The following is a 15,376-nucleotide window of genomic DNA, read 5'->3' as shown; positions in this document are numbered from 1 at the left end:
ATGGCCCAGCAGCTGGGCTTGTCCCATCGGGATCTGGCACGCCTAGTCACAAACTTTCAAACCCCAAATCGACCCCCTTCTCTGTGCTCGCCACCGTTTCCTGCTCCTGATTTCTGCTTTTATTTAAAAACTCCCCTCTGCCGAGCAGGTGCCCGATGCCAGGATGGGAAGGGAGAGTCTGGGGCACCTGCAGGTCTGTGGGCCGAGGCTGCCCTCTGGTGGAAGCTTCCTGGCACTGACAGAAAACACAGTGCAAATCTCCTTGTTACAGAAAAATGCTTTGGCGCCACACATTTACTCCAGTTACACAGGGACTGGTGCGTGAACGTGATGCGGGAAGGATGGCCCTGTGGCGGGAACGCATGACCATTTATAGAGCCGGGCTGACGGCAGACGAGGCAAATTTCAGGAGCTAAGGGAGGGGGTGCCGACTGCACCCCTCGCAGCTCTGCTCAAGTTGGCCACTGAAACAGGCGCCAAGAGACTGCGGCAGAGCAGAGGTAATTCCACGGCACAAGGGTGAGAGCGAGGAGGAAGCGGAGAGGACCCCCCTCTATTAGTTCAGCATCAGTGGTGGCCAGAGTAATGGAAGCCACACAGGACAGAACCGTGCAGCACCTCGAAGCCGGCGGGTCACTGGATCCTGGCCAACCTGCTTTCACAAGGGGAAGATCTTACTTGACTTGACTGTTTCTTCTTTGAGGAGGTGACCAGGAGTAGATCAGGTGTGCGGTCTGGATTTCAGTAAAGCCTTAGGCACTCTTCTGCACAAAAGTCTGCTGAGCACATTAACCAGGCTGGGAGTTACAAAAATAATTGTAAACTGGGTGAGAAGGTGGGTGAGCAACAGGGCTGGGATGTGGGTAAAGTCTCTGGCCCAGCTGCAGGCAACTGATGGGCACCTCCTACTCTAACCTTTTTCCCCCCCCCCCCGACAGTTGCTGCCCACATAGTGCCAGGGGCATAAGAGACGCCTGCAAAAAGCCTGTGACCACTGCAGTGCCTGGGGGAAAGGGTGACGCCCTGTTCCAAATTATGCACAAAATCTCTGAGCACAAGAGGAGAAGCACATCCGCCCCCCACGAGCCTGCCCTCTGACCTGCAGCCAGACTGGGCAATCAGTGGCTAAAAGTTAGAACAGGTAGTGCAACCAGCAGAAACGATTGAGCAGATCTCATGGACGGAGTGGATTTTTTTGCAAGCAGCCCCTGCCTGGCACAACCCAGCCCCAAGTTGCAGAGCTCAGGGACAAGGCAGGCCCTGAAATCCATCTCCCAGAGCTGACGCAGGGACAGCACAAAACAAGGAGGGGTGTGGGGCGGGAATGGTTTCCTCTAGGAGATCAGGAAGGCAAACCTTTCACAGCCAGGACCCAGAAAGCCGCAGAATATCCCGCATGGCGTTAGCAATGCCAGAGTCGATAGCGGCCGGGCAGCAGCAGGGCTGAGGGGGGTTAACTTGAGGCTGGAAGAAGGACTGCAGCTGCCAGCCTCTTCCCCAGTAATGATTAACCTCAGGGTGCCAAAGGTCAGGGCTGTGTCCCACACCGCACCGAGGACACCCTGCCGGCCCCGCTCGCATTTCGGCTGCAACAGGTAAAATATTCATGCTGGGCCCCTTTTGCAAATTCTGCCTTCGCCGCGATTCGCAAAAAAAAAAAAAAAGCCGAAACCGTGCTCTGCCAGCTCCGGCAGAGAAAGTCAGCGCCGTACGCCTGGCGGGAGGAGCAGGGAGAGCAGCCCCGGGTCCTGGCACCAGACAGGACGCCCCCCGAGTTTCATTCCCAGCCCTTCGGGGTCCCTTTCCGCCACATCTTCTGCCCCATGCACCAGAGCGCCTGGTGCAAGTTGTGGAAGGGGCCTCCGGAAAGCTCTCCTATCACAGGTGGGCAGCCCAACTACTAACTTAAGTCCTCGAAACTACTTTTAAGCCACCGTTACTTTAGGGGACTGCAGGTTTTCCCCCTGGAATTGTCTTTCTGAGTTGCTGAAAGGATGATTCGAGGCTCATTTTATCCGGCGGCCGTCACCGCCTCTGTCCATCCGTCCTACGTGCTGGGGGGGGGGGGGGGGGGGGGGGGCGTCCCTCTGGGTAAGTTTGGGAGCAGGGATCCCCTGCAGTTTGTCGCAAGGAGCGGAGCCAACTCCAAACATGCAAGAGTGGGCTGAGGCGCAGCTTCTCCCCCGGAAAAGGTCTGACCCTCCCAAAATGGGCCCACCCGGCTTCCGTCATGCCGGGACTTTCAAGCCACAGGGGAAAGGAGGTGGATCCCGGGGCCATGTTTAGGTCAGAGGAGGAGACGCCCCCCCCCCCCCCCCGGCACCTGCACAGCTTTGCTTGTGCCAATGTTGAAAGAGAAAGGCTGTGGATGGTTTGCCTTTTAAACTTGTCCTATTGCCCGGGGGGGGGGCACTTTGCAGCTCTGCCACCCACCAGGAAGACTAGAAAAGGGAGGCCTTCCCCGTGTCCTGTGGGGGCCTCTCTTAAGCAAACGCAGGTTAGCAGGCGGCTCAGAGGAGGCCTGCACTGTAACACGGCAGGTTCACGCCCAGAGAAATGGAAGAGAGGTTCAAGGGGACGGCAGAGCCCCCCTTTTAATTGCCAGGGAACCGCCTAGAACAAGGTGGTCTTGGCACTTTCAGAGAACCAGCGCTCAAGGAAAGCCCCCCTCCCCCCAGGCAGCCAGAGCTGCAATAGCCACACTGGGCCTGTGCCTAGGCCGGGAAACATCTTGGGGGGGGGGGACGGGGACAGCAGGCCGGCTGAAGATTTGCCGCCTCCCAGCCGTGCTGACTCTCGCCCAGCAGAGAACTGCCCTCCGCTTCCTGATCCTGCCCAGGCAGCGAGCAAAATGGGAGGGGAGGGAACTTGGAGAGCAAAGGGGGATCATTTTGGTAAGATTAGGAAGGGGCTGAATGGGGATCGTTGGGGGGTGAGCGGATCAGATGAGGGGAAGGGGGCAGTGTTTGTGCAAGAGAGAGAGAGAAGGGATTGGTGCTGGTGTGTGAAAGCCAGACTGAGAGATTGGCGTTATAAGGGGGAGCAGGGCCAGAGCACTGTAGGGCTACCGCCCTCCCCCCATTGCTTTTCAGGTTCTCTCTCCCTTGATCTCAGATTCTATCCCCCAGATCCTTCCTCTCCCTTCTCTCCTGATCCTGGATCCTTTTCCTCTATCTTCCCCATCTCCTTCCTAGTCCCTCCACCCTTCCTCTCCCCCCTCTCCTTCATCCCTGTACTGATACTTAAGAACCCTATTCCTTACCCAATACAAAAAAAAATATATATTATACAGTCACAAGCAAGATTGGAAAAGGACTTCAGTTTTATGATATAAAAGATAGAAATGTTTGCCAAGGTGCTTCCGATTTTTCCAGGTTTGGCCACAGAATCTATGCCTGAGCTGCCACAGCGAACTCTGGGACTGGGACTGTGGCCTTACACCTCCTGCTCCCCGCTGTCTGACCTTACCCAGGAGTGGGGGGGCGCAGCAGCAGTGCCTAGGGGGTGGCAACTTCCTAACTCCGTCTCTGCACTTCATCCAAGCACAGGCTGTGGCTTTTCCTACCAGAAGAATGTGGAACAACTACCGAAGTCACTGAACCCCCAAACCCTGCACCATCCACGTGCTACAGAAACCTCCCCTCACACCCTCTCACAACCAAGCAGACTACAACCTGCAGCCAATGTACAGTGCATCAGGTCTCCCTCTCCCTACCTCGGGGGGAGGAAGGCCAAGGGTACTTTCACCATTTTCAACGTTAAAGCAGGTCTGTCCTGCCACTGCAGGGACCTCCAGAGGTTTGCACCTCCTTTGTCTGGGCAGATGTGAAAAAGCAATCGCTGCTCATTATTTCCCAATCAGGCCCCAGGGAAGACATTCCCTAAATGCAGCTCAAGGTGCATGGTGCATGGTGCAGGGAGCTTGGTTTTAAGACGATCCCTTTAGCTGCATAAACGGCTTTGAAATTTGTTCTGCAAAAAAAACGTTTATGTCCTGCAGAAAGCACAGTTTGTTGCTTTTCGCCCGGTGACTGCTTGGCTTTTTTTTTTGTTGTTGTTGACTCTCTGCAGGTCCCGTCCACCGCCTGCTCCTGCTCCTCCTCAGGGCTGGAAATGTCAGACGAAAGGAAAGAGCGGAGGATTGGGATTGTAGGGTACGGCCGTTTGGGTGAGTGCGTCCTGCCCCGGGAGCAGGATCGGAACAGAACTTCCACGGTTTGGCTTCCATTGCCAGGAGAGGCAGAAAGCACTCCCAGACCCTGTCTGGCGCCTAAGCACAATGCAATCCAACAGCTCCATTAGAGCACCTAGAAAAGGATCCACCCATTCCTGTGCCTGACCTGCACAATATCAAAGCGGAGAGCTCTCTATATTGATCCCTAATCACCAAAAAAAAAGAGATCACAAAAACTCCCACTCTCACCTAATTTACTCACATTCAAACCACTATTTACCATGAACACGGCATCAGCCCAAAGAGGCTGACCAAATTATACATCCACCGCCTCTCGCCGCGCAATGGGCCCCAAGCGCTCTCAGCGACGGACAGCCACGTTCTCGCTCATCTGCCGGTGCAGTAGGAAAACCCTCTCTAAATTCTGTATTAACTTTTAGCCCTGTTCTATTACAAACACCATGTAAAGGCCCACTGTTACTTATCTTGAAAGGAACTTCATAAGGTCCCACTAAAACGTGGACCACCCTGTTGTCTGCTTCAAAATCAGCCCACATGAGCCCGCGGAGGCCCACCGCCTGCTTCAGGGCCAAAAGTTAAACGCAGAATTTAGAGAGGGCCAGGAGTTCCAGACACTTCCTGCAAATCCTTGGAAAGCTTTCCCAGAGTACAAAGCTGCAGCTTTCTCCTGACCCAGTCTGGCTGCTAGAACTCTTCAAAAGCGAGGTCGCTAATGTATTACACCTCAGTCCCAATAAAGCAGAGCTCATTTACTGATCTTTACTGCTTTCATTAGAAAAAGAGGAAATCATGCGGACCCTCGGATCTGGCCCTGGGGGATTGTGGCTGTCAGTTGCTAGACAGAACCAATTCCTCCACCAGCTCGGACCTTGGCGCCCCTTTCCCCACTCACCTCAGTGCTATTTCAGGCCCACTCCCACCACCTGAACAGCAGATGGCAAACTGTCTGCCGCTGTTGCTTCACTGCCCTTTCTGGATTCATTGACACTGATTAGGTCTCTTCTCCAGGACAATATCTTGTGCAAAGGATTCTCGGAGAAGGCTCCCTCAACAATCTGCAGTTGGCATTTGTCTGGAATCGACAGCTGGAAAAGATGGACGGGGCCGTGCCAGAACATCTGCAGCTGCAAGACCTCTCCCAGTTCTCCCAGAGGTAAACCTTTGACCTCCGTCCCTCGCCTCCAGAACTGCTCCAGTCCCAGGGCCCCCTCTTCTCAGCTGTAGACTTGGAAGCTCTGCGTCGCCACGCGCTCGCGGGCACGTTCCCCCGATACCTTCGCCAGAGCCGGTGGAGCTGGGTGTTTTCATCAGAGCAGTGGGCACTGGGACCTGCTGCACTCCCAGGATTCCTTGGGGGGCCCACGGATTGGAGTGGCTCCATGCGTGTCCCCGGGTGATGGCACCGTCCCAAGGCTCCTCAGCGACAGCCCAAGAAGTCGAGTTTCAAAGTGGGCATCCCAGACTCCTCGACACCCTAAAGATATTCCATATGTGCACCAAGGCAGACAGTTAGCCTCCCTGTAGAGGGGAGTCATTCTTCTGAACTTCGTGGCCAAAACATGACACCCCCCCCCCCCACCACCATCTTGGTTGGGGCTCCCAAGATGCCTGATGTTGCATGGGGCAAAACGTTGACCGGTTCATGGCCCCAGAGGCGAACCTCATTCCACGGCCTACGCACTCCCTCTCCCCTTCCCTGCTATTCTCTTCTCTGCTTCTCTCTCACTTTCTTCCTCCTGTTCTCTGTCTCCGTTGCCACATGACCTCTTGTTGTATTTTCCCCACCTTCCTTCTCTCCTTGTCTGTGTATGCAGGCAGGCAGACCTCATAGTGGAGGTGGCCCATCCATCCATCACAAGGGATCACGGAGCGAAATTCCTGTCCTCGGCTAACTTTATGGTAAGGGTTTGCATTTCTCACCCCTTCTCCTGCACAGCAGGTGAATGTTTTCACCCCCGTGTGTAAGACATTTCTCTCTGTGCACACTTGGGTACACTCTGTGTGTTTAAGAACATAAGATATGCCGTACTGTGTCAGACTAAAGGTCCATCAAGTCCAGCACCCTGTGTCCAACAGTGGCCAATACGAGTCACAAGTACCCAAACATTAAATAGATCTCAAGGTACTATTCCTTATTTATTAATAGCAGTTTATAGATTTTTCCTCTAGGAACTTATCCAAACCTTTTTTAAACCCAGTTACACCAACTGCTCTAACCACATCCTCTGGAAATGAATTCCAGAGCTTAATTGTGCTCAAAGCGTCTAACCTCAGAGTGCTCTATTCAAAAGGCCTGTCTTAAAAAACGAATTTCCACATCTATAACCCAATGAAGGGGCACCACGCAGGCATTCATTTTCAAAGCTGTTTCCGCACATAAACACGGGTTTATATGCGTAAATGATTCCTCCTAAAAGTGAGCAGGGTTTGTGTGCAGAAACCCAATTTCATGCATACTTTTATGTGCACAAAAGATGTTTTCTGAGAGAAGGGCGAGTCTGGGAGGAGTTGGGATTTGAAGGCATACTTCTGATTTTAAATAAATACTTATGTGCAAAAATGAAGCCACACAAGAGCGGATGTAACTTTGTGGACATGAGACAATTTTCAAAGCGAGTTGACGTGCATTAAGTTCACTTTGAAAATTGGCCTAATGGATGCACTTTGGCAACATATGTTACATAGGGGAGTTGTAAAATTACCCTCTACATTCATCTCCCGTATTTAGACCAGCCTATGGGGGAAAATAAAGAGAATCCAGGGGCAGAACTGAGCAATTCATAAGCGACTCCCATCCATGAGCTATTTTTAGTCTTGACCCAGGGATGAGATGGATTTAATCGAGTCATTTTGCATAAAGAGCCCATCAGACAAGATGGATAGCGCCTCTCTCCCAGGACCACCTCCAGAAGCCAGGTCACACTGAGGGTCTAAATGTGCTGTGTGTTTCAGAGTCTACAAGTTCTGATCCCATCCTCTCCAAGGCAATAGACCTGCCAAGAAGCAGCAAAGCAGTAAAACTAACCACAGTGGGGGAAAAAGGAATTTGAAAAAAGAACTTCTATTACTTTTACTGTCCGGCACTTGGCTTTTCAGTTTGGCTGCTTGTATGAGTTGCACTGGAAGGTGTTTTTTTTTTTTCAGCTCAGACTGACCATCCTGTGTATCAGTGTCTCAGGGGTTTATCCCATCAGGAGGCAAAATTTCCAGTTATAACCTGGGATATACCCTAAAAGAACTATCCCACATCAACGCACCAATCATAATATCAATCATTAACAAATCACTCAAAGAAGGAGATCTGCCAGACACCCTTAAAATGGCAACAATTAAACCCATTATTAAAAAAAAAAAAAAAAAAAAAAAAAGAACATGGACCCCATTGAGCTCAATAACGTCTGCCCATCTCAAACTTATTATTCCTGGCCAAACTAACAGAAAAGGTGGTCCTGAAACAATTGAATGTACATCTAGAGCTAAACAACATTCTATACCCCACACAACACGGATTCTGGAAATATCACAGCACGGAAACACTACGTCTCAATCTATCCAACACAAGACTAAAAGGTTTCAACAAAGGACAACAATATATCCTCATACTACTAGACCTATCCGCAGCCTTTGATATGGTCGACCACCAAACACTTCTCCACAGGCTATCTGAAATTGGTCTAACTGGAAAAACTATAAACTGGTTCAACTCTTTCCTTCTAAACAGATCATTTCAGGTAAACATTAACAACTCCCTCTCAGAACTAATCCCTCTAGAAACCGGAGTACCACAGGGCTCAGCCCTATCTGCCACACTGTTCAACATCTACATACTCCCCTTATGCCAACTACTTTCAAGCCTCAGCATTACTTACTATCGGTACGCAGACGACATTCAACTACTCATTCCTGTAACTAATACCATTGAGAATGTGCTCAAACTAGCCGCCACACATCTCAACACAATAACAAATATTCTAAATCAAATGAATCTATGCCTTAACATGGACAAGACCGAATGTATACTGCTTGAAAGAAAAAGTCAACTAAATGAACCCAAGAACTCAATCCAAATAGACAACACCATGATCAAACTAAGTGAAAATGTAAACAACCTGGGGATATGGCTTGACCCTGAATTGAGCTTCAAAAAACACATAGCCATGAAAACCAAAGAAGGATTCTACAAGCTCTCAATACTTAAGAGACTAAAACCACTCCTAAACCAACCTGAATTCAGAACCATTCTTCAATCCCTAATATTCACAACCTTTGACTACTGCAATTCACTACTAATAGGTCTACCCAAATCAGCCACACGCCTTCTACAACTTCTACAGAACGCTACAGTGAGAATACTCACAAATCGCAAAAGATCGGAACACATCACCCCAGTACTAAAGGAACTCCATTGGCTACCCATAAAGAAACGCATAGATTACAAATTACTTTCCATAATACACAAAAACATAAATAACAATGAAAGCGAATGTCTAAATACTTTATTACAAAAACATATCCCACAGCACAACACCAGATCAGCTAATAAGGCTCTGCTCACCATCCCATCAGTCACAACTGCTAGCCTCACAACAATTAGATAAAGAGCAGCTTCAATAGCCGGACCACGCCTATGGAACTCATTACCTGAAAACCTAAGGTTACAAAATGATGCGCAACTATTCAAAAAACAACTCAAAACATGGCTATTTCAAACTTACAAAGACGGCATCGGTCAGTTAATTAAATCCTCATCAGCTATACACGTCATGACTAGAACCTTTTCACAAAAAAAAAAAAAAATGCGGACAAATCAAATACTATCATTGTTTAACCACTAGTTACCATGCCTGTTATTAAAGTTAAATGTTGACACGCTACCATTAGCAAAGTTAAATCACCATGGTACCGTTAGCAAAGTTAAATTTTAACAAAATGTATCTGTTAATACACAATATTAATTGTTATGACTTTCAATGTATGAAGTTGTTGTATGTGTAAACCGGAGTGAAGGCCTGTGCTAAACTTCGGTACATAAAAGCACACAAATAAATAAAATAAATAAATATACAGCGTTGCTCTCTGCTTCTACGGCAGGGGGAAATGTGGAAAACAGGATTTGCATTCAGACAACAACCAACAAGGACTGAACTTCATAATCTGGGGTAGCTTGCTTATTACGGCGGTTACTACCCTAAACCAATTAAGCCTAATACATCATTTTGAAAGCATATACAGCGTTGCTCTCTGCTTCAACGGCAGGGGAAATGTGGAAAACAGGATTTACATTCAGACAACAAAGCATCGATCTGTGCAGTCTGGGCAAACAAGCATCGGGGTAACTTGCTTGATGCGGCAATTACAATCCTTAACCATAAGCCTTATGCTCACCTTTGATGCAACTCCAACATTGCTCTCTGCATCAATGAAAGGGGATGGCAGGAAATTTGAATCAAACAGTTCCCAACAAGGTTGATGGAACAGATAAGTATGGGAAAATAAGTGTGGAAGCTTGCTGGGCAGACTAGATGGGCCGATTGGTCTTTTTCTGCCGTCATTTTCTACGTTTCTATAATGATTCCATACAAATAATAAAATATTCTCTGCATACGTCATTCCTCCCAACAGAGGCCAAGGTGGTTGGTACAAATTATAGTCTGCCTCTATTCTCTAGATGCACAGTCCCTCCGAGAGCAGGGGGTGAGGTGGTTGGTATGGGCTGTAGTGTGGCTTTTTGCACATGAGATATGTCATCCCTGTCTCATTGTCGGCTTGGTTTTCATGGGTGCTGTAACCTTTTCTTTGCTCCCCTACAGGTGGGATCTCCCACAGCCTTAGCTGACCAAGCTACAGAGAAGCAGCTTCGAGAAGCCTCGAGGCACTCTGGGAAGTCATTATACATCCCAAGCGGGGCACTCTGGGGAGGAGAAGATATCCAGAAGATGGCCGACAGGGGAACTTTAAAGGTGAGATTAGTGCAGGACTTTGCTAAAAGCGATGGGGAGAGGGATAGAGGAGGAAGAGAGCGAGGGGAGAAGTCCCTGGCATCATTCCTTATACAAGAATGGGGGTGGGTGAGGTACTGCCAGTGGAGGGGGTGCATGTGATCCCGGCGTTTTCTGGGAGCTGGACCACACTTTGGTAATTGTGTTATTCTATCTGGGATCTCTCTCTTCCAGGCATTGAAGGTCACCATGACGAAGCATCCCGACAGCTTTAAACTGGAGGGGGCCCTGGTGGAGCACAAGGAAAGAGCCAGAAGTAGACGCCTGGTTCTTTATGAGGGGCCCGTGCGGGCTCTCTGCCCCCTGGCCCCTAACAACGTGAACACGATGGCAGCGGCCTGCATGGCAGCTCACACACTGGGCTTTGATGGCGTGGTGGGGGTCCTCATTGCTGATCCTGGGTGAGGCTCGTGGGCAACCTACAGCTATTGAGGGAGAGACTTTACTTCATGTCATGTCCTGGCGAGAAGCAAAGAACAGAAACTGGAAGTATTCGCCAAAACAGTATCCAGTTTCCCTATAGAAATACTGATTTTCCTGAAAGGACCCCAAATGACCCTTACCATGCCACTCATGATGGTAGTATGCTGCATCTGCCCCTTGTGAGCATGGCATGCCACAGGGCAAAAACAGAGGATCGCTGAGGGAGATAAAACTGAGCAGGGGTTGTGAATGGGCAGACTGGATGGGCATTATAGTCTTTATCTGTCATCATGTTGTGTCTTCAGGTTGGGTCATGCCCCTCCTGTGAGCAGGGCATGCTGTGTTCTCAGGTAGCGTGTGCCCCTTGTGAGCGGGGTATGCCATGTTCTCAGGAAGTGTGTGCCCCTTGGAGGCAGGGCATGCCGTGTTCTCAGGTAGCGTGTGCCCCTTGTGAGCGGGGCATGCCGTGTTCTCAGTAGCGTGTGCCCCTTGTGAGCAGGGCATGCCGTGTTCTCAGTAGCGTGTGCCCCTTGTGAGCGGGGCATGCCGTGTTCTCAGTAGCGTGTGCCCCTTGGAGGCAGAGCATGCTGTGTTCTCAGTAGCGTGTGCCCCTTGTGAGCGGGGCATGCCGTGTTCTCAATAGCGTGTGCCCCTTGTGAGCGGGGTATGCCGTGTTCTCAGTAGCGTGTGCCCCTTGTGAGCGGGGCATGCCGTGTTCTCAGTAGCGTGTGCCCCTTGTGAGCGGGGCATGCCGTGTTCTCAGTAGCGTGTGCCCCTTGTGAGCGGGGCATGCCGTGTTCTCAGTAGCGTGTGCCCCTTGGAGGCAGAGCATGCTGTGTTTCTCAGTAGCGTGTGCCCCTTGTGAGCGGGGCATGCCGTGTTCTCAATAGCGTGTGCCCCTTGTGAGCGGGGTATGCCATGTTCTCAGGTAGTGTGTGCCCCTTGGAGGCAGAGCATGCTGTGTTCTCAGTAGCGTGTGCCCCTTGGAGGCAGAGCATGCCGTGTTCTCAGTAGCGTGTGCCCCTTGTAAGCGGGGCATGCCGTGTTCTCAGTAGCGTGTGCCCCTTATGAGCGGGGCATGCCGTGTTCTCAGTAGCGTGTGCCCCTTGTGAGCGGGGCATGCCGTGTTCTCAGTAGCGTGTGCCCCTTGTGAGCGGGGCATGCCGTGTTCTCAGTAGCGTGTGCCCCTTGTGAGCGGGGTATGCCGTGTTCTCAGGAAGTGTGTGCCCCTTGTGAGCTGGGCATGCTGTGTTCTCAGTAGCGTGTGCCCCTTGTGAGCGGGGTATGCCATGTTATCAGTAGCGTGTGCCCCTTGTGAGCTGGGCATGCTGTGTTCTCAGGTAGTGTGTGCCCCTTGGAGGCAGGGCATGCTGTGTTCTCAGTAGCGTGTGCCCCTTGTGAGCGGGGCATGCCGTGTTCTCAGTAGCGTGTGCCCCTTGTGAGCGGGGTATGCCATGTTCTCAGGTCAGCGTGTGCTCCTTGTGATAGTGCAAGCACACTGGGTGACTTTCTGCAGCTCAAGCCTGGTCTGTCCTTTTTCTTTCAGTCTCTCTGACTGGCATCTTGTGGATATTGAAGTAACAGGACCAACCGATGAGCAGAGTGGAGACACATTCACCGTGAAAACCAGCCGTCGAAACCCTGCCCGGCCCGGTTTTGTCACTGGGGCAGAAACGTTTGCCTCGTTCTGGAGCAGTCTGCTCGGTAAGTACCCTCAGTGCTCACAGCCCAATCAGAGGAAGCCATTCCTTACCACTTTATGTCCAAGATATGCTAACGACAGGCCTGTAAACGAATCTGAGAGGCGGATGAATCATATTAACAGTAGCAAAACTGTGGGACTCCCTAAGGCCATGCATGGAGCCACAGTAAATTCCAGGACTACTGGTGCTGCACTCTCCCCCATCCATTACCTGGAATCTCTTCTCATCTAATTTTAGCAGGGCTGGATTCACCATCAGAAAAAAAAAAAAATTAAGTATCACTGTCCTCATGGCTCTGCACAACTTGCCAGTGACTCAGGAAGCCTGGGCAGAAAGCCAAGGTCAACAGGTGATGGCAGAGAAGCACCAGCCTGTCTCGGTCCTGCTGTGCAGGGTCAGAACCGGGCGCGGGCAGTGGGGACCACTGTCTGAGGATTACCTCCTGCACGTCGCCCTCCGTGGCTTCCTTCCTGGCGAGTCTGCAATATTCCATATTAGAGAGCTCCCATTAGGATGCCCCAACCTGTCAGGTTGGCGGCGAGCTCAATGTTCGCCTCCGAGTGTGAGGGGGAAGGAGATACTGACATCTACGCCACCCTACAACGTCAACTAAGTGGGCCTAAGGATTACGTATGGCGAAAAGGCCTGCGTGAGCCTTGAAACGGATTAGAAGTCACCCACATTCTTAATTCAATAGAGCCCTGGTCACTAAGCTTCTTCAGCGATCTGTCTGTGCAGGCTGCCGTTTATCCGGATTTCACACTTACTAAAGTACTGTCCTCCCTCTGAGGCAGAATGTATAACTAGAATTATTATTAAAAAGTAAAACAAGAAAATGACTCTGTGCTCTCCAGGGACTGCATGCCAGGAACGCTGTGCTCGGGGAATCTGGGACCGAGAACGATCGGCATTATTTATTACTATTTTCACATGGTTTATTGGCAGGGATGGTGCTGCTGTGGCAGCACATTCAGACTCCCTCAGACACATTACGTCTACGTAACCCTTACAGCCCCTTCCTGGCAGGGTCAGGCAATCCAAGCCTAGCTTAGTTTACTTTCACTTGCTTTATCACCTTTCCAATTAATCAAAGCCATTCACAATCAGAATTCTTTTGCTCTGGCTCCTCCAGCAAGAGGGGGGTTACACTTTTTGGTGTGGGACAGAGAAGGGATCTGGTGCTGCCCTATATGACCAGGATCACTCCTGTGCAGAGATCAGAGAGGGCGACACTCACCCTTGGGCCCTTTCCCTGGGTCCTTACACTGCCACAGGCTTCCGGCTGCAGTCCACGAAAACCACCTTCTCTCTCTCTGTTTTTCTCCCTCACAGTGTGCACCGGTCATGGAGGGCGTGTGTACCTGTGTTAGTGCCTCTCCCAGTCCTGGGAGCTTGCTGCATTTCCTGAGCCTGACTCTGCTTCATTCCGTGCTGTCCAGATGACTTTAAGGCTACAGAACTGGCAGGTCTTTATTTTCCACAGAAGGTAAGGCTCCCGAGTCAGCAGGCTGGGCGCTGGGACGTTGCATCGGACCTGAACTCTCATCTTGCCACAGCCCTGGAGTATTCTGGGGGCCTGCACAGAATGCTTTATGCTGGGTTTTCACTCTTCCTATGGCTTTAATAAAACAAGCATCCTATTCATGACGTCCAAACTAAGCTGAGAATTTTACTTTCAAAAGAGCATGAGACAGGTGGTACCGAGAGGGCTCCCACAGATAAGGCGCAAAGAAGAGAGAAATGTAAAAAGAAAATCTGGCAGTGGCTAAAAATCAGCCCTCAGTAATGTGTTTGCAGGTTCCTGCTCAGGGACCATGGAAAGGGAAGCTCTGAATGTGCTCCTTCCTGAAAAACAGAGACACCCCTGGCCTTTAACCAGCACAAGGAGCCACTGGAAGTCACGGCAGCCACAAGGAGACCTGCCACTGAAAGCGGTCAGGCAGTGCGGTTTCTATCCCCTCTGACCCTGCTGAGAACACAGCAGGGGCCGAGGTTTCGGCTCCATCCAGGGGTGAAGACGAGATCAGGAAACACACACCTCTAGCAGCAGAGCACCTGCCCAAGGGTACATTTCTCTTCCGCTTGCCTTCCAGGCTCTCCTACAGCTGTAAAATTCATTTAGAAATCCTGAAAAATCCATTGATGATGTTCACGCTCTCGATAATGTTTATGTCTGTCCGCGTCTGGGTGTTGCTATATATTACAGTACCGAGAGTGACAGGGAGCTGGGAACCTGCAATTCCTGGAAGCGGACACCAGAGGGAGCCACAAACCTGGGTCTCTTTCCAGAAAGGGAAGCATTCGGCAATCACGCCATGCAAATACTTGGGGATAAATACACATCATCTGCTTGTGCCAGAGCTGAGCTACTACTGGGGGGTGCAGCCTGAGCCACAGCTAAGAACAAGGCTTCGCTTTTGTCTGTAAGAGACTAGGATGATCCGAGCTGCAGTGAACCCTGAGGCATTAATTTATGTGCATTGCAATAGTCTGACCACCCTGGATCTAGGTCTGACCACCCTGGGCAATAGTCTGACCACCCTGGATCTGGGATGTAAGCACCCTCAGAAGTGCTTACATCCCAAGAGATTCCAGAAGATTCTTCAAAGACAAACATCATGGCTGTGCGGTATCTAAACCATCTCCCTTCATTAGCAATCTGGCCCTAAGGAGCTTGCTGGGTGCGCCAGGAGAGACCTGCAAGAAGCTCCGTCCCCATTGCAGGAGGTGTCATTTCAAAAAGATGTAGAATGTGGGGGTTGCTTCTATTGAAATACTAACCCAGCTGAGCGAGGCTAGCCGAGAGAAGCTTCTGGACACTGCTCTGATGAGTCCCACAGCCTCTCTGCTGAGCAAAAAAGAATAACTGATGCTGTAGTATCCCCCCCAGTTAAATACCAATGAAGAGTATGAAACAGTCAAGGCTCTGCCAGGTCAAACTGCGGCTCACACTGGTGATTTTGCCCCCCCCCCCCCAAGGTTGGCACTCTAGATGACCGCCTACTTCGCCTAATGGAAGAGCCAGCCCTGTCCGACGCAGCCCAATGATGGCACTA

At 50.6% G+C, this 15,376-nt stretch overlaps 1 protein-coding gene across 2 annotated transcripts; it reads left to right on the top strand.

Moving 5' to 3' along the window:
- The first annotated feature begins 1,513 nt into the window (after nt 1-1,513).
- ASPDH (aspartate dehydrogenase domain containing) lies at nt 1,514-13,967 on the top strand. Of its 2 annotated transcripts, XM_029585705.1 has the most exons (8): nt 1,514-1,595; nt 4,072-4,168; nt 5,204-5,348; nt 6,010-6,094; nt 10,006-10,155; nt 10,369-10,595; nt 12,164-12,321; nt 13,653-13,967. In XM_029585705.1, exons 2-8 carry the CDS (start codon nt 4,114-4,116, stop codon nt 13,688-13,690), a joined length of 858 nt encoding a protein of 285 aa, XP_029441565.1. In that variant the 5' UTR covers nt 1,514-1,595; nt 4,072-4,113; the 3' UTR covers nt 13,691-13,967. The 2 variants fall into 2 exon arrangements, with proteins under 2 accessions (XP_029441565.1, XP_029441564.1); XM_029585704.1 differs by lacking the exons at nt 1,514-1,595; nt 4,072-4,168; nt 10,006-10,155; ... (1 more) ...; nt 12,164-12,321; nt 13,653-13,967 and adding an exon at nt 7,148-8,992 and having other exon boundaries at nt 5,298-5,348.
- The last annotated feature ends 1,409 nt before the right edge of the window (nt 13,968-15,376 follow it).

This window comes from Rhinatrema bivittatum, chromosome 19 (genome assembly GCF_901001135.1).
Source record: "Rhinatrema bivittatum chromosome 19, aRhiBiv1.1, whole genome shotgun sequence".
Classification (NCBI taxonomy): domain Eukaryota; kingdom Metazoa; phylum Chordata; class Amphibia; order Gymnophiona; family Rhinatrematidae; genus Rhinatrema; species Rhinatrema bivittatum.
Note: the sequence above shows the minus strand (reverse complement) of the source record. Positions and strands in the feature narration are given on the sequence as shown.

What these genes read in the sequence shown, in the direction of transcription:
- ASPDH (XM_029585704.1), top strand. Translation starts at nt 7,825, where the DNA reads ATGGTCGACCACCAAACACTTCTCCACAGGCTATCTGAAATTGGTCTA.